General features: G+C 38.8%; 1 protein-coding gene across 1 annotated transcript; it reads left to right on the top strand.

Annotated features, from left to right (window-relative positions):
- LOC109226232 lies at nucleotides 17,978-18,885 on the top strand. The gene is made up of 3 exons (XM_019391025.1): nucleotides 17,978-18,280; nucleotides 18,440-18,583; nucleotides 18,658-18,885. Exons 1-3 carry the CDS (start codon nucleotides 17,978-17,980, stop codon nucleotides 18,883-18,885), a joined length of 675 nt encoding a protein of 224 aa, XP_019246570.1.

Below are 19,770 nucleotides of genomic sequence, written 5' to 3'. Positions count from 1 at the left end.
CCAAGGTTCCAGCTTTCTCGATCTCAACAGAGAGATTAACACCTTCGGCGCTTGCTTCCTCGAAGGCGTACCTCCGAGCTTGCAGACGAGCATAAGCAATGGCCCGAGCCAACTTTTGCTTGGCCTTCTCGGATATCTCCCTAGCTTGAGCGTTTGCAGTGGCAGCATCTCTCTTGTATGAGGACGCATCTTCATCGGCTCCTGCCTTGGCCGCAGATAATGCAGTGATCTCCTTTTGAGCACTTCGAAGAAGATCCTGGGTCGAGGCGAACTCTCCCCGAAAAATATCTCTCTCTGAGGTCACAATCTCATTCTGCCTCCTCAGCTCGAGGATCTCCGTGTCCTTTGCCACAACCTCTTCCCGAAGTTACCCCACCAGGGCATCCTTTTGCCCAATCTGCAAAGGCGGAACAAGATAGTAATCATCAAGTTATTAGAATGAAAAAGATAAGCACAAGAATGCTGTGTTACCTGCTCGGCGAAGCTAGTCCGTTCCTGGTGCACCCCCTCCAGACTTGCCCGAAGCTTACCCAACTCCTCTTCCTTTCGGGCGGAGGAAGCCTTCGACTTATTTAGCTCCGAGGTGAGCTTCTCGAGTTCCTTCTCACGGCATGAAAGCTTGTTATGAAGCTTAGAAAAGGCATAGTCATACAACTTCTTGACCTATGACAAAAGCAGAAAGTTGAGAAGACAAGGGAAAAACTTGAAGCGTAAACGGTATGTCAAGAATATTACCTGGTGTTGAAGCTTCTCGGCCTCCTCGAGAGCGACGGGGGCGTCGAGATCCGTATCCACATCGTTGCCAGTGAAGTAGTCTCCGAGCATATCTTCCCCTCCATGAGAGGCCCTCACATCGGCGGTATCCGGGTCCTGTGCATCCCTAATTTCCCCCAGCGAAAACGAAGGGCCCAAATTAAAGCCACCCAGGGCATTAATTTCTCTAAGGGTCTCATCTTGCCCCCGAGAAGCTTCGGGTTCAGGCCCTCCGGAATCGCCAGCCGAGGGATCATCAGTACGGACTGTACCATGTCCGACTTAAAACTCGGGGACTATGCTCGAACCCTCCTCGAGGGTCTCCTCATCACGGGTTTGCTCATCATCAGCCATCCCCGACTCGGCGACCTTGCACCAATAGCCTGTGGAGCATCCGCACCCCGTCTCGCCATTTGTACCAAAGGGCGATCATCATCATCATCACCTTCGTCTTCGGTGCGGGGACTTGCCACAGCAGCCGAAGTCGAGGCCGTGGCATCGGGCCCGAGGCCTGCGAACTTTAGGTTTCTCTGATTTGGGAGACTCGGCTGATGCCTCCTTCTTCCTCTTCTTACCCTTGCCGGGTTTCGAGGTCCCTTCTTCACCATGGGGAGACGGTCTCATCGACACACCTTCCCCGAGGCCTATGCAAGCACAATGTATCAAACTCACCATCGCAAAAAATACTCATAAGGAACCTGGTAAAGATGGCAATAAGAAGCATACCGTGGTTCTTGGCCTGCTACCGCGTCTTCGCCAAATCACGCCAATCACGCTTGCTGTAAGGGAAAGCGAAGTCCAATTATCTGATCCATCCCGAAAGGTTCTGAACCGCATCGGGATACCAAGCGGTGGCTGCATAATCAAAAGAAGATCATTTTTCAAAAGGAGAAGAAGGGGAAATAAAACGTGCTCGAGGCAGGGACACTTACGTTTCATATTCCATTCTTCAGGGAATGGCATCCTATTAGCCCGGATGATGTCCGAGGTCCTCACTCTGACAAACCGGCTCATCCACCCCCGATCCTTGTCCTCATCGATGCTCGAAAAGAACGTCTTCGCGGATCGAGGATGAAGCTTGATTAAACCTCGAAAGAGACGGGGGCTATATAATCTGACCAAGTGATTGAGGGTGAAGGTCATACCCTCGACCCGGTTGGAAAAATATCAGAGCATGTAAAAGATCCTCCAGAAAGAAGGATAGATCTGACCGACTGTCACTTGGTACTCACGACAAAAGTCGAGAATCACCAAATCTATCGACGGGGAAGAAGGATCTAAAGAATCTACGCGACCCAGAGTAAAGGGGTATGTGTATACACTGAGGAAGCCAGCTTTGTGGTCTACTATACATTCCTCAGGATTGGGAATCTCTACTAGCACTGTCTCCCCCCATCGGCAATCTTTCTTCACTATGTTCGTATTGGTCACCACGTTGATGTACCGAGATATGTGCTCACATAGGCCCGGTGTAGAAGGGGGATTTTCGATGGAAAAATCGGAGACTGTATCGAATCGGCCGGGAGTATATTGCTCGACAGTTGGAAGTACTTTTGGTTTGCCCCTGGACAGGCGAGACGAAGAAGTGGTGCCCTCCTTCTGAGGGTACCGTTCTAGAGGTTCTAGCAATAACTATAAAGAAGGTTTCTAAGTAAGCGGATGAAGAGGCAAGCACAAAAGGGAGATGAATGCAGAAAATGGTGAACTTAGCCCTGGAAACTTGAAGATATTGTAAAAAATGAATGACAAACGGTTAAGGTATTTATAGAAGCCATTTGAGCAACGTTTGAGAAGCGGAAGAGTCGAACCAATGACAGTTCGTGGACTTCTCGATAGTCGTGTTGACAGCGACCCCTGCGCAGTTTTGAGTCATGGCATTTAATGCTCTGATGGGCTGACATCATGATGGTAGTATCGAGGAGGTAGGAATTCAAGACCGTTTCTTATCATTTTCATCCTAAGAAACGCGGGGACTATCTGTATACGCCTAAAGTCGGAGAGTCCGATTTTATGATCATTATGGCACTTCGTAAGACTGTCCCTAAAGGGCTCGAGGTGCAGCTTGAGGTTCGACCTCGAGGGTTCTCAATGTTCAACCTCGGGGCAGTGCAAATCGGTGGCTATGATGAACAAACGGAAAGTTCCCAAGGCACGTGGTTAAAGCTGACCAAGTCTATTAGGCTAGTACAAACCCGTACCGTAGCATTAAATGGCTGTACCAGCCGCATATCTTTGTAATAAATGCACATGTACTGTGTTGGGATTCCCCCTCCTTTATAAAGGGGGTCCTTGTCAGTTTTTGCACACATAACATTCAATACAAGAACAAGAACATTCTCTGCTCTCTAACTTAAACATATTCTCCCTTGAGTTTATTGCTTATATTTATTACATTGCTTACATTTATTGCGTTTCATTGATTGTTCTCCATTTATTATTCATCATTGATCATAAAGAGCCCTCATCAAAGCTCTTAGAACTGTTAGTCTTTCATCGGTCATCTCCACTCGAGCTCATCAGCTTAACCTTGAGGCCCCGTATAGGCTAGCTCGAGACCCCGACTCACGGTCACTCGGTTTGCTTGCCACGCTATCTTCAAGCCCTTATCTTATTTTCTAGTCTCACACTTAACATCTACTGCTTAACAACTAGCATAAAAATAAATCACGTATTTTTAGAACCACAAAATCAAATCTAATTGTAATTACTATTTTCAAGGCAAACATCAATTACTCTACTCGTAGAGATTTCATGGATAAAAATAAGATTAGGTGACTACATAGTACCACAGAAATAACCGAGTCACAATTCACACGGTGCACGCCCGCACGCCCGTCACCTAGTTTACATTAACATCAACATCAAACACATATCACGTATATTCGAGGTTCATACCCTCAGCACTAAGTTTAGAAGTGTTACTTACCTCGAACAAGCCAAATCCAACACCGAGCAAGCCAAACAATGCTCCAAAAATGCCATCTCGTGCGTACCGACCTCCGAACGGCTCGAAACTAGCCAAAAACAACTCAAATACATCAAATAAAGCCTAAGGAAACAATTCCAATTAATAAAGGTCAAATCTTTACTCAAAAGCCCAAAAAGTCCAACCCGAGCCCGCCTCGGAACTCGACAAAACTTATAAAGTTCAACAACCCATTCAATCACGAGTCCAACCATACTAGTTTCACTTAAATCCGATTTAAATCGATGTTCAACACTCAAAAATTCACTTTATGAAATTTTAGACAAAAACTCCCAAATTTCATTTTTGAAATCATCACCAATTGCCAAAAATGAAGATAGATTCATGAAATCAAAAAGAGTAGAGACACTTACCCCAGTCCATGTAGTGAAAATAACTTCAAAAATCGTTCAAATACGAGCTCCCAACTCAAAATATGACCAAATGAACAAACCCTTGATTTATACGCTTCCGCCCAGCTCTTTTGCCTCGATCCTCGTGCCAAACAATCCCGAAACTCACTTTTGATACCTTCAATGGATTCCTTGTGAAATTTTAGTCATGTTAGGCTTTTGAATCACTCCATTTAACAGTATAATTAAGGAGATATGTTGGTTTCAATATTTGGAAATAGTGCAGATTTTTAAATACAAAGTCAGTAGCAATTTCGTAATTAATCTGAAAAATCTGGCAACCCAATTCTTAGTAAAATAATAATAAAGTCCCCATACGATGTCAAAATTCGACGATCCTTTTTGTTATGGCTCCGTCATTACGATACGAATCTAATGCTTAAATCAAAACAGAAATTGGAGCTCATTTGCTTAATGTAGTACCATTTATGCTTGTAAAAACGACGTCAAAACATAAAGAAAACGAGCGCAACACAATTCAAACCTATCTGAAACTCACCCGAGCCCCTCGGGACCCCATCCGAATATACCAACACGTCCCTAACATAACACGAACCTACTCGATGCCTCAAATGACGCATAACAACATCGAAACGACGAATCGCACCTCAAATCAAACTTAATGAACTTTCAAACTTTCGACTTCTAAAAACTCGCGCCAAAACATATCAAATCAACTCGAAATTAACTCAAATTTTGCCCACAAGTCCCAAATGACATAACTAAGCTATTCCAATTATCGGAACCACAATCCGAATCCGATATCCTCAAAGTCAACTCTCGGTCAAACATATGTACTTTCCAAACCTTCGAAATTTTAACTTTCGCCAATTTGTGCCGAAATCTTCTACAGACATTCAAATGAAAATCCGGGCATACGCCCAAGTCTAAAATCATCCTCCGAACCTAACGTAATCATCAAAACTCCTTTCTGTGGTCAAATTCACAGAACTCAAACTTGGTCAACTCTTCCAACTTAAAGCTTTAACAATGAAATTCATTCTTCCAAATCGATTCCGAATAACCTAAAAACCAAAACCGACGATTCACACAAATCATAATACATCATACGATACTGCTCAAGACTTCAAATAGCTGAACGGAATGTAAATGCTCAAAACAACCGGTCGGGTCGTTACAACGCAAGTATTGGCAGGTCTTTTATCCAAAGGTTCAAACAAGAAATTAAGGAAATGGGTTTGAACTTCATAAAGAATTTCATAGTTTTTTCAAATAATATGAAACTGAAGACCAAAGACCACGAGTTTAAGTTGATGTTCACGCATAAGACCATTGTTAAGGAAATACATGATCTACATTTCAACATGTGTATCTTCAAATTTAGAACCTATAACCAGATGTCAAATCCCCAAGATTTTACAATACTGAGTTATTCAGTAATTAAATTTATCTCATTTTTCCAGTTTTATTTTACTTTTCGCTATTTGGTTTCTATCTTATGAGTGCAAACTGAGAACTAAATCAATACTAATTACAGTACATAATATCAAAACATAAGTTATAGATTAAAGCTGGATTCGCTAACGATGTTAAATCCTTAAGCATTTACATGGGCAATTAGTTTTGCTTTCTATAGCTTTATCCTTCTTTATATCGTTTTTTCTATCTGTCCTAATGAAAATTTAATAATGAAGTAATACTTAAAATTATTATAAGACTCCAAGCGATATCTTTTTGACATGTTAGTATTATATTTTATGAGAAAGTGAAAGGACGAAAGTGTGTGTCTATAGATACCTGATTGAGCTTCATGAGACCATTGGATGTCTAGAATCACTTATTCTTTTGAATCTCAAAAATTGCAAATATCGGCAGAGACTTCCATATAGCATTTGCATGCTAAAATGTATGGTGACACTAAATATCTCTGGTTGCTCGAATCTTGAATATGTGCCAATGGACCTAGTTAAAATGGATTCATTGTGTCACGATCCAAAATTAACTGTCGTGATGGTGCCTATCATAGAACTAGGCCAGCCTCAACTGGACAACCCAACATAGTAAAATAACTTTAAAATCATGATGGAAGCAGTTAACATTAAATAAATCCTTTTTGAAAACATAATAAATCCTAAAGTGTGATGCAATCTATCCCAAAACTGGGGTGTCACTGAGTACATGAGCGTCTATTCAGAATACAATGCACTACAGTGTCTAAAGAAATAACTGAAAAATACAACTGATGATAAAGGAAGAGAGTCAAGGCCTGCGAATGCTGTGCAGCTACCTTGATAGTTTCCTAGGCCTCAATCAGCAACCGTCGCTGTGAACATAGTCTCCGGGATCTGCACACGAGGTGCAGGGAGTAACGTGAGTACACCAACTCAATAAGTAACAAGTCCAAACTTTAGACTGAAAGGTAGTGACGAACTCAACAAATACATATAAAATAGAAATAACTGTGCAGAAACGTAGGCATGCTTTCAAATTAGTTAAAAAGCTCAACCAGTAAAGTAAGCAGATTTGAACAGTATAAAGAATATAACTCTGCTATAACTACGTGCCAATGCACATGTTGTATGTGTTGCACCATGCGGTCAACCTCAAGTGCTCACACTCTCAAATGCTCAACCACTCGGTACTGTATATGGCCCATACGGCCCAGGGAAGATCCATCCTGGAATATATACATCACTGACTATAAGTTACCCTGTACCGAGGAAGGCCAATCCAGCCCTATGGAGAAGATCCATCTCCAGGTATCAAGTACTTCGGAAAAGATCCATGTCTAGGGTAGATCCATTCCTCAATAATATCAACCGCGCTCACTGGGGGTGTGTTACAGACTCCGGAGGGGCTCCTACAGCCCAAGCGCTATCATAACATCAATATAACCGATGCGGCGTGCAGCCCGATCCCACTGACACTCATAATCAGGCTGTCGGCCTCACTCAGTCATCAATCTCTCCAGTCTCACCCACGGGCTCACCATGTCATGAAAACTAACCCGGAACAATGATATGATGTATCAATAAATAATTGAGATTGAGATATGATATCAAAATGCATGAACATGATTTAGTACGGAATATCAATGAAAATAGTCAGATAACAGCATGAAATGCCCACTAGGGTCTGAACAGTACCGGCATAAAGCCTAAACATGATATCTAGCATGCTTTACAGCTCAATTACTTAATCACATGCTGAAAACACAGATATTAACAGGATAGAGTCATTATACGGTACCATGGAATCACCCAGGTCACAATTCTCACGGTGCACGCGTGCACACCCGTCAATTGGCCTGTGTGTCACCTCAATATGAATCACATAACACATAATTTGGGTTTTCGAACCCTCAGAACTAAGTTTAAAAGTGTTACTTACCTTAAACCGAGCAAACTCCTACTCCGCAATGCCGTTGCCTCTCAAATCGGTCTCCAAACGTCCCGAATCTAGCCACAAGTAATACAATACGATCAATAAAGGCTAAAGGGATCAATTCCACATGAAAACTACTAAATTATAGCCAAAATCCAAAATTGGCTCAAACCCGCCCCACGGGCCCACATCTCGAAATCCAACAAAAGCCACAAAACCCGAAAGCCCATTCACTCACGAGTCTAACCATACTAAATTTATCAAATTCCGACATCATTTGCTCCAAATCCCCAAAATCCACTCTCTAATTCTCAAGCCCTAATCTCCCAAATTTTATCTCAAAAGCTGACTAATTAGGTGTATAATTAGTGGGGAAATACCATTATTGAAGATAAATAGGCACAAGGAACTTACCTCAGCGATTACTTCGAACTCCCTCTCAAAATCCCCAAAATCCGATCTCTAAAATGGTGAAAATGGTGAAAAATCTCGAAGTGTTCTATTTATAGGTTCTGCCCAGCAAAATCGCACCTGCAGGCCTTTTGTCGCTTCTGCGATGCCGCACCTGCGGGAAATCCATTACAGTTGTGGATTTCACTTAGAATTACAGACTCCGCTCCTGCGGCTTCAAGACAGCATATGCGCCTATCGCAGGTGCGGGAATCCATCGCACCTGTGGCCAACCATCGCACCTGCACCCAGCTTTTCGCTTCTGTGACCCTCGCAGGTGGGGGAAAGTCTTGGCACCTGCGGCTTCTGCCCAGCTCCCCCTTGGCCGATTCTGCGGCTCCTACTTCGCTTCTACGGACTCACACTGGCCTGCGGTTCCCACTCCGCAGGTGTAATTACACCAGCAATAGCAGCATTTCAACTGCTCATTAAATTCATAAACCAAGTCCGAAACCTCCCGAATTCCACCCGAGGCCCCCGGGACCCCCCAAACATGCCAACAAGTCTTATATTCCCATGCGAACTTAGTCGAACCTTCAAATCACTCCATACAACATCAAAACACCAAATTACACCCAAATTCAAGCCTAAGGAACTTCTAAACTTCCGAATTCCACAAACGATGTTGAAACCTACCGAGCCACGTCCGATTGACCTCAAATTTCACACTCAAGTCAAAAATGACTCCACGAACCTACTCTAACTTCTGAAAATCCAATCCGACCCCGATATCAAAATTTCCACTGCCGACTAAAATCGCCAAAATTCCAAATTTCACCAATTCAAGCCTAATTCTACTACGGACCTCCAAATCACATTCCGGACATGCTCCTAAGTCCAAAATCACCTAACGGAGCTAACGGAACTATCAAGATTCAAATCCGAGGTAGTTTACACATAAGTCAACATCCGGTCAACTTTTCCAACTTAAACTTCTAATTAAGAGACTAAGTATCTCCCTTCACTCCAAAAGAAGCAGGAAATAGGGGAACGTGACTATAACTCTCGAAACGACCGGCCGGGTCAATACACATTGAGAGAGCTTTATGCTAAACACATTGCAGTTCACCAAATGATTTCTACTCCAGAAGAGGTCCAACCATGGTATGGATTTCTGCGGTCCTGGATGCTGAAGGGAAAAATATGTCCTTAAGTTTCACATATTAGTTTACCTAATTCCTTGGTTACTCCGAGTCTTGCTAATTGTAATCTATCCGATGATGCTTTTTTTCGGTTACTTTCAGCAGCCTTTCCTTATTGCAAAACTTAGATTGAGCGAAAATCCAATTTGCAGTCTACCAAAGGGCATAATTTATCTCACGGATGGGCAAGACGCCCATAGTCAAATTCCTAACAAATATTTTACTTTAGTTGTTATAGATACTTGAAAGATAACTACTTCCTTTTGTTGTAACTAATTAAAGTAATTGTAAAATTGAGGTGTCATCTATCGAAAATCACAATCTAATTTCTGTCTTATAAGAATACGATTTTCAGTTTTAGTTAACATTCTGTAATTTCTTTTCTGTCTTTTATGTTGTGTGTATCAATTTCTATTTCTTAGGTAGATCATGAAATTTATTAATTTTTTCACAATATTCATTTATATAATCTATAATGATTATTAAATTTGGGCATATTTTCTTGGTCAATGTTATTGTAGATGTTATTGGCGAAATTGTGAGCTATGAGGACATCCAGTCATTATATATTTTGCCATGACCATCAATAAAATCCAAGGTCAATCATTGTGTAATGTGGGATTATTTGTCAAGAAGCCGGTGTTTACTTATGGACGACTATATGTTGAACTTTCACGAGTAACAAGTAAAAAAGGGTTGAAGATCTTATGTTATGATGAAGATGAGAAAATAACAAATGAAGCTACAAATATGATGTATAAAGAAGTTTTCTGAAATTTAAAGGATGGTGCTATTTAATGAGTAAGTATCAGCTGAGCAGCAACAACAAGTTAAATGTATGTACTCAGAATATTGTTGTGCATCCTAAAGACAAACATAAAGTTGATTGATTTAAACATTCTTCTACATTCAATCTTCTTTGATATATCATGTTATGTTGCATCTTAATTGATTTTTCAGTCACATGGTAATATTTCTTATTGCTAAAATATTTATCTATATTTGCAGGCAATCACTCTATTTAAATTGTACAAATGCAGGAAGATGGACTAGCAAGCATCATTTTACTTTTTATTTTTTGCTTCTAGTATGACATAGTAGGTTGAATGAGTTTTACTAGTAAAGATATAGTGAAACTATTTGAATAAAAAAATCTGATTGTTATATGGTGTTAAATTTTTATATTAATTTCATGGCATATGATCGTGCTGCAATTAAATTTATGGGACTGGATACAAATAACAATTTAAATGTCTGTGATTACCATTTAGATCTAAAGTGCATGTTCAAAGCTAATTATTAAACCACCTACCGTTTTAATATTTGTTTAAATTATGTAACTGATTTTGGCTCATTGTTATTGTCTTGTCACTTGATAAATATATGTCTAATTTCAGAAAGGGAGATTTTACGCGTGTACTTCGACGTCTAAGTATTAGGCTCTCTAGAGGGAGCACATAATACAGGGGAGCCACGATGCACAAAGAATTAGGTTCTCCAGTTGTGTTGTAGGTGTCCTTGGCGAATCTCTTTATTACCTTTTTATTCTGAGATTTACTTTTAGGTGTCCTTATGAATATCTTTGGTGTTTTGACTTGCATCATATACAATAGAGGCTTGCTCCTATTCATCGTTATTTTCTTTCTTTTTTCTTGTGATATGTATATGTAGTACAAAAATGTTTATAGCAGCTATTAGACATAATACTCCTAACTAACTTATTTAAGAAAAGTTGCATTATTCTTTCTCCTTCTCTTTATCTTCTTAGAAACATATACAAGAATGTTTTGGTTTGCAGAATCACTTTACTACAATCAAGCATGGCATTTTATTGTAGCTACTTCAAAAATACTTGTGTATAGTCCAATCCTTGATCTGGACAGGTGCTAAAAATATTACCTTTTTATTATGAATTTATGTTACTTTTAGGTGTCCTTTGTATTTGTTATTTTAGCTTGCATTGTCGCTATTAGTAAGTAAAACAGTACAAAAGAGGGTTGCTCTTTTTCCTCTTTTTTTCTATTTTTTTTCTTTTGTGATCTGTAGAAGCAGTACAAAAATATTTATAGCAGTCATTAGATATACTTCTCCTAACTAACTTTTTGAAGCAAAGTTATTATGTACCCTTCATTTAAATATCAAGTTTTTGCCTTCGTCAAGGTTCGAACATAAAAATCATTATTTATTTTCCTCTTTCTACTTTCCCTTCCATTCATCCACAATTAGAGGATAAGTCTCACGTAATTTTTTTTTTGATAAACTCACAAAGTCAAGTGTGTGAATCCTATGCCACTCTTGGTATTCTGCTTGCACTTTTTTCCTTAAAAAACTTACCCATAACTGGATTTTCCATAAAACATCTCGATAAAATAATTGGCAGAGGTTGGAGTTGGTGAATCAATTTGCTTGAAACTCTCACAGAAACTATATTTTATTTTCTTTAGTAACAACTTTCATTTTCATCTTGATTTTTCAGGTCAATTTGCTGTAAATCTTGGTTGCAGATATTGTCGTCTACATTCTTTTCTCCTTAAACTTCTTCCTAAATCTTCATCCTAAAAGGTAAGACTTTATCACCCCAGCTCTTAATTCCAAACATTGCTGAAATGGGAAATAGTGAGATAATTCATGGGGATGAGGGTGATTACATTGCATGCATGTATTCTTACAAGATGTGGGGGAATCGTAGATCAAAGATAGAGAAGTATGGGGAATGGGTTGGTGTAATCTTCCATAAAAGGACCATAAGACCTTAATGAACACATAATGATTGATAAAATGCTCAAGTGAGCTAAGATTATGATCATTTCCTAATTATGGGTTCAATTGTGCTACAATGCTAAAATAGATTGAAGTTGCGAACATTCCGGAAAGTTGTAGAATTAAGGGAAAGCTCAATTGAGGTATGTTTGGCTAAACCCCTTCTTCTTAGAATCAAACCTCTGGTGTACGTGTAAGTGGTGTAAGTCCCTGAATTGATCATACTAGAATCGTTGCTCTAAAGTGTTGTGTATAAAGATTTATGTTCAATGATTGTTCTAAATGTTCATCATGTCGTCATGCTATTTGAGAATGTGTTTAAATGTGGAATATGTGTGTTGAGAAAGGTCAAGAATTCATGTCAATAATCGAATAAAGCTTGCTATGCTATCTGTATGAAAAGCCTCCGTATGATCAAGATTTTCCTTGCCTTCCCTATGTGTATGTGATGCCTTACATGATAGGCCTTATTGCTGTGGTTGATAATGTTATTTGAATGTATATAAAGGGAAAATTGAATTGTAAGATACGGCCAAGTGCCGAGAATGATTTAATAAATGAGGCTGCTCGTTCCATGTAATGAAAGATGGGAAGGAAATGTGAATTGAGATGAACGATTGAATGGTTGATGTCTCGAGTGAGATGGCCTCGCCGATCGAGCCGTGATCGGACACCATGCCGCACACATAGTGGTAATTATGCTGGATTGATTGATTGAAATTGTGGAAATGATTGATGTCTCAAATAAGATGACCTAGCCGGTCGGGTCAAGATCGGACTCCGTGTAGGAGCACGGTGGTATTGTGGATTGTGGCACATGGCACTGAGATTATCAAACTTAAATAAGATGGAAACTTAACCGAAAATTGTGTGATCCTTACTTGATGTTTTCGTATGTGTTTGAAGCTCTTGTTGTATATCATGACTGCTTCCCCTTTATTTCATTGTTCGTTCTATTAAGATTGGTGTTTTGCTTTACATACTAGTACTATTCGACAGTACTAACATCCCTTTTGCCGGGGGCGCTACATCTTTAAATGGATTTAGGTGGTTCCGTAGCAGATAGTGTTGATCGCAGATAGTGGCGCGTCCTCTTTCCAGCTGACTTGGTGAGCCCCACATTATTTCAGGGACCTATATCTTTTGTATCTTGTGTTCACCTTCTTAACATATTTTGAGGTATATCTGGGGCCTTGTTGCCGGCACTTTTGTAGCACTTTCTTTTATATCCATTTAGAGGCTCCGTAGATATTTATGTGGGTTGTATATAGGTGTTGGGAAGGTCAATGAATTACGTTATGCTTTGGATTTCTGTTCCACTAAATCGTAAGGTGTATGTACCATAAAACCTAACAATGATGTAATTAATGAAATGGCTTAGTAATGTACTTGTATGATCTCCTAATGTCTAACTAAAGAAATCATGTCTTCTTTTGATCGTAAATGAGTTGGATAGGAGGTGTCAACAAGCTTGCTCGGCCGGGTTCACTCGGTTGAGCGCCAGTCGCGCTCCCCGAGTTTGGGGCGTGACACTATCTCAGAGTGGTGTTCTTTATTTTGAATATTAGGTATACCATAGTAGGATTCCTACTCTTTTGCTTTCCAAGTTTAGTCATGATCTCTTTGACTCCTTGTTCAAGTTTTTGTTATAACTTTCTTCACCCCGACTTCTCCTCCAAGTTATCTCATATTTTACATTTTAGTAGTCTCTTTTCTTTCGCTCAATTATATGAAATATAATTAGAAATAAGACTATGATTATCATGCACAATAAACAACTTTAGCTATGTGTTCTATTATACACGAAGTATTTAGAGAAGTGAGCTTTTAATTGTTTTCCAAAATATCAAGCAAATGTCATATTGTTCTATTATTTTAGAAAATGACAGTTTCATGAGTATATTTTTTCATTCCATAATGCTTAGCGACTGGTAGTTGAAACAGAGTATAAGATCAACAAGATTTAAGAATATAACTTCCTCCTCATAGTTTATGTTTACTTATTTCTTTTGATTTTTCTTTTTCTCTTGCAAGAAGAATTGCTTATTAAGATATGAATTTGATCGTGCAGGCTGTATTATACATTTCAAATTTAAGATATTGCGGTTGTAGCCGTGAGTGTTGAATTCTATTAAAGTAGTCCATTTGCTTCATGTTTTTAGTATTTCAAAGAGATGAAGGTGGATCTTATATTCTAGACTGGATTGCAAATTGAAGTCTTATATTACTTGTCATTTAATCACGTTTTTTGCTTTTACAAATTGTATAGTATTTCTTGCAACTAAGTACTATTCTTTCAGCGTTAGGTGATATCCTTGATGAAGAAAGAATTGGCAAGACAATTGCCAAATGTTGAATGATTTACTGGAGATTCGTCTTCTCCAGTAAATCACATCTACTCTTTAATATCATATAGGCTCACTAGCAGCTTTTGTGGTTACAAGATTATGACCAGACTATTGCCTTTAGTAAAACAGACTATAATAAAGTAGTGTTTATCCAGTTTAACCCCTGATATTTGAGGTATTTAAAAACTCTATTGATGGTAATTCAAATAAGTTGGTCGATTTATTTGATCAACTAATGTAGAAGCATACTTTAAGTCCTTATGGATTAGTAGGAGTATTTATTTGGTTTTTCTTTAATTTTTTTTTTGTTGTCAGGCAGTTTATTAAAAGGAAGTAGCAAGTTGTTGGATATATTAGCAAAGCTAAATGAGTTAGCTTGTTTTTCGCCTTATGAAGATATTAAACTTTTTAAGGTTTATTTTTCTTCTTCTTCTTCTTTTTCTTCTTCTTCTTCTTCTTTCTTCTTCTTCTTCTTCTTCTTCTTCTTCTTCTTTCTTCTTCTTCTTCTTCTTCCGCTAAGTTATTAACTCATAATGAGGAACAATGTTCTACCGATAAAAAACAAGACCAAATATTTTACGCTCAGGCCCATTTTTAACTGGTCACTTGGGATTGGTAGTCCTTGCCAACAATAATATGGAGGCAACCCACTGAAATTCATCTGTCTATTTTTTTGTTTTGATTGTTTTGATTACGATCGCTAAATTTAATCTGCAATATACATATAATGCTTTTCGCTCTTTTTTTCTCTGAATCGATCCACACTTCGCGTGGGTACATAGACTAGTAGAATTACTGTGGGAAATTTAAAAAGGTAGTGGGATCCACATAAAATTATGGTGGAGATGAATTTTTATGTGAAGAAAGTGAAAATAGCGTTGGAAAAAATAAAAATTATAGTGGGACCCACATAAAAATTAAATTTAACCTGAAAAAATATGAGAGAACAGAAAAACATAATAAGTTTATGCGCTCAAATTTAGGAGAGCTACACTTGATTTGCCATGTCATCCTAAAGTATCTACTAGGTACACTGTTACCAAGTCTAACCGGAAATTAGGACAATTAAAAAAATAACGTGTTTACCTGATAGTCGAGGATACATCAATTAATATATGATGATGATATTGACACATGTGCTCTTTATGAAACAAAGTCTTTATCCTATCAAGACACAAATACCATAGGGATGCAAGAGGCAGTTCGAGTCGAGACGGGTCAAAGGGTTAGGTAAAGGGAGAAATTCAAAAATAGCCAGATTTATCACTGGTCGTTGAAAAATAGTCAAGTTTCAAAAGTCATCGAAATTTAGCCACTTTAAATCTGAGCGAAAACACTGTTCAAAATCCGGAAAAATACGCCCGCAAATTTTACGGGAGTTCCAGCATAAGTATGCTTGAACTCCCGTAAATTTTACGGCAGTTCCAGGATAACTATGCTGGAACTCCCGCAAATTTTACGGGAGTTCAAGCATAATTATGGTGGAACTCCCGCAAATTTTACGGGAGTTCCAGCAAGTATAATTGTCCAGTATAATATACTGGAGTTTGGAGCACTGGTGCTCCAGTCTCCCGGAAATTTTACAGGAGTTAGCAAAGTATACCGGTCCAGCATAATATGCTGGAGTTCGTACACAAATGCACCAGAACTCCCGTATATTATACTGGACCGGTCCCTGTTGCAGCAAAATAGTGGCTATTTTTCATTGACTTGATAAACGCTGACTATTTTTCATTGACTAGTGTGAAAACTGGCTATACCATGATATTTTAACTTAGGTAAACACATATAAAATATATGACTCATTTATATTTAATAAAAAAATGATTTAGAACTGATAAATAATATTTATATTCATATTATTCATGTTGTTGGGCTTAAACGGCCAATGACACTCTTAACATGGTATGATATTGTCCGCTTTGCTTGTATCAATCCAAAAAGCAAACTTTTCTTAGCCAAACACGTAATCTCCCTATCGCTCGTATGACTCAATCTTCTGTGCCACAATTCTGATACCACCTTGTTAGGATCGAAAAAGTCAGGTGTCATGCGGAAGCTAGCAAAGCAAACCTTGAACAACCATAAATCAGACAACAAAAGAGAAATCTACTAAAAGAGACACAAACATTTAACGTGGTTCGGTCAACTGACCTACGTCCACAACGGAGATGAGCAAACCACTATAATAAAAAGAGAGTACAAAATATCGAGAGAACAACCTCACGAAGAGGTAAACACAACTAACACTTGTCCCGTAAAGTTCTCCCCCTAAACACGACTCTCAAGACCCCTATGGCTACATTGTGGATGCTGTAAAATGGATATTAAGATATTTGAAAGGTACTGCAGATTTGAAGCTGTGCTTTGGCAATGGCAAGCCTGAACTTACTTGTTACACAGACTCTGATTTAGGAGGCAATCTTGATAATTCAAGATCGACTTCCGGTTATTTGATCACTTTTGCAGGGGGGGCTGTTTCTTGGCAATCTAGACTACAGAAGTGCATAGCTCTATCCACCACAGAAGCCGAATATATTGCTGTCACAGAAGGTGCCAAAGAATTATTATGGATGAAGGAGTTTATTAATGATCTTGGCTTTGAGCAGCCAAGGTACATCTTATTTTGTGATAATCAGAGTGCTATCTGTCTCACCAAGCACTCCACTTTTCATTCTAAGACCAAACATATAAATAGAAAGTATCATTGGATAAGAATGGCCGTGGAAGAGAAATTATTTGAGGTTGAGAAGATACACACTGATGAAAATCCTTCAGATATGCTGACAAAGGCGGTGGCTGCTAATAAACATGAATTTTGCAGAAAATTGGCAGGCATGAAGCCTGTCAATAGTTCCTCTACTTGAAGGCACATTTGGCCCCTTGGCTGGAGGGGGAGTTTGTTGGGCACATGCCCATGTTGTCCAGCCAAAGGCCCAATGGCCTAATCCTATTCTCTTTTGGTTTCCAATGCTATTTGGAATTGGATTCGGTTTATTCCTATTTTGAGTGGGTTTTGGCTTAAGAAAAGCACCACTCATGATCTATAAATAGGACAACCTTGGAGAATTATTCTATGCTCATTGATACAAGTCTTTGAAAGACTTAAGCACATAAGAGTGGGTTTTGAGAGAGCTTTCATCAAGAGAGAAGAGAGAAAAAAAAAGTATTTGTTTTGCTGCAGATTTTTATTCCGACCAACCAACTTCAAATCACGTTTTTCGATTCGTTAACCGTTGGATCGGGCTGAAATTTTGACTGAGTGTTCGTAACATCTTGGTCTTAGATTTGAACGATGGAGATCGGATTTGGAGGCTTGTAGAATCTGATTTCGAGCCTCGAACAGCAGCTTCGTTTTGTGGATTATACTCTTTCTTCAATTGATTAGTTGTTGCTATTGTTGCTCCGTGTTTGGCCCTTGAAACTAATGGTGCAGCCATTCAGAACTTAGAGAGACAAGTGGGGCAGTTTGCTGGTTTGTTATCCGAGAGGGCTTCAGGAACCGTTCCTGTGGATACTGAAAGGATTCCAAAAGAAATACTAAATGTAGTGTCTTAGAGGAATGGTAAAGAATTGCAAGACCCGATGGTGACACAGAATAATGAGTTGACTGGAAATCAAGTTAAGACTGGAGGGGAGCAGAAAAGTGTTAAGATTAAGAAGAAGAAGAAGAAGAAGAAGAAGAAGAAGAAGAAGAAGAAGAAGAAGAAGAAGAAGAAGAAGAAGAAGAAATCCGAAGTCCCAACAAGGAAGAAAAAAGCCAAACAAAGAAGTAATGACGAGACTAAAGAGAGTAAATACATGCCTGCTCTACCTTTCCCTCAAAAGCAAAGAAGAGAGAAGCTTGGCAAACACCCAACAAAGAAGAAGAAAGCCAAACAAAGAAGTAATGACGAGACTAAAGAGAGTAAATATATGCCTGCTCTACCTTTCCCTCAGAAGCAAAGAAGAGAGAAGCTTGACAAACAGTTTGGGCATTTTCTAGAAGTGTTCAAGCAGGTGCAAATTAATCTACCTTTCACAGAGGTACGCTCTCAAATGTCAGGATATGCTAAGTTCTTTAAGGATATATTGTCGAACAAGTGGAAAGCAGAAGAGACATCGGTCAGAGCATTGTAGTGCTATTCTGAAAAATATGCTCCCTCAAAAGTGTAGAGATCCAGGGAATTTCAATATACCTTGCTCTCTAGGAAGTACTAAATTTGAAAAATATTTGTCTGATTGAAGTGTTTCTATTATTCATATGCCCTTGTCTATTTTCAGAAAATTGGAAGGAGAGATTGGAGAAATCAGATCTATACCATGTCTTTGCAGCTGGTGGATCAGACCACAATCATGCCTGAAGGAATAGTGGAAGATATCCTAGTTCGGATGGAAAAATTTACGTTCCCTGTGGACTTCATCGTGGTCAATATGGAAGAGAATAAAAAGGCCCCTTTGATTTTAGGGAGACCTCTGTATTAGATATTCATGAAATGCAGCTCATTCTAAGAGTGGGGGAAGAAAGGGTGGTGTTCAAAATGAAGGAGGCAGTAGGTGCACCTAGAGATAATTTAATGGCATACCCTGATTCCAAGGCAGATTCCATAAAGGAGCTAGCTAAAGAGGTGAAGCATGATAAGTGTGGGGTGCTCCCTAAGAAGGCAGAAGAAAATCTTGGCATGGATGTGTGCACTGGGTCGGGTGTGCAAGGTGGATCCCGATATTAATTTAGCCCCAAACTAGATTATTCAGGGGAGTTTCCTACCTCTTGCTTTTACTTGTATGTCGTGGGGACATGCCACAATTTAAAGTGTGGGGTGGAGGAATGTAAATATGTATATATGTGTATTTTTGTCATTTTTGTCGTTTTGTCGTTATGAGATTTTTTTTTTTTACTTTTTCTGATGATGGATCTCATCGACGGTTTTCTTGAGGGATTTAAAGTTGAAGAAAAATAATATTTTATTTTTTGTTTGTTTTATTTTCTTAGGTAGTGTAATAATTACCCCTTGGTTTTTCTTTGTGTTTTTTTTTCTAGAACCGCTATAGTTAGTTTTTGTTTTTTTGTAGTAGAGAATCTTGTGTCATAGTTCTAAATGGAGATTACTTTTCTTGACTATGTTGTGCGTTGAGCATGGTGAGTGTCTTAGTTGTGACTGTTGCACCCTATTTTGCACTAGTCAAGACAGGATTCAACTTGTGGTTTCTCTATTGTTGATGAATGAGAGTCGTCACCTAATATTTAAAGGTATATTAGGGTACCTATTTAATTACTAAGTCATATTCTTTATTCGTCTACTAACCGGTGAGATTATGGGTAAGGGTTCTTATTTTTCTAAGGGGAAGGTGTTAGGCACCTCCTAGAATCTACCTGAGGTAGCTCTATAGGATTTAGACTAAGTTTGGGATCAATAATTTATAAAATGCTTTGATTAGTGATAAGGAGTGCTGCTTACTGTAAACCTAAGTATGCTATTAATAAAGGATATGAGATCCTAAAGGGATACGAGTTTATGATGAAGTTCATGAGACATATTGAAAGAGTCTTGAAATTGGTTTATAAGTGGTCTAGATTTTACAAGCTTATAAAAGAGATGGAGTCATGAAAATAC

Source organism: Nicotiana attenuata, chromosome 5 (assembly GCF_001879085.1).
Source record: "Nicotiana attenuata strain UT chromosome 5, NIATTr2, whole genome shotgun sequence".
In the NCBI taxonomy this organism is placed as follows: domain Eukaryota; kingdom Viridiplantae; phylum Streptophyta; class Magnoliopsida; order Solanales; family Solanaceae; genus Nicotiana; species Nicotiana attenuata.
The sequence above is the reverse complement of the archived record's forward strand: the minus strand, read 5'-3'. Positions and strand labels throughout refer to the sequence as shown.

What these genes read in the sequence shown, in the direction of transcription:
- LOC109226232 (XM_019391025.1), top strand. Translation starts at nt 17,978, where the DNA reads ATGCCTGCTCTACCTTTCCCTCAAAAGCAAAGAAGAGAGAAGCTTGGC. An exon ending in GGAAAGCAGAAGAGACATCG is followed by an intron (nt 18,281 to 18,439) that starts GTCAGAGCATTG and finishes GTCTATTTTCAG; the next exon opens with AAAATTGGAAGGAGAGATTG. An exon ending in TCCCTGTGGACTTCATCGTG is followed by an intron (nt 18,584 to 18,657) that starts GTCAATATGGAA and finishes CATGAAATGCAG; the next exon opens with CTCATTCTAAGAGTGGGGGA.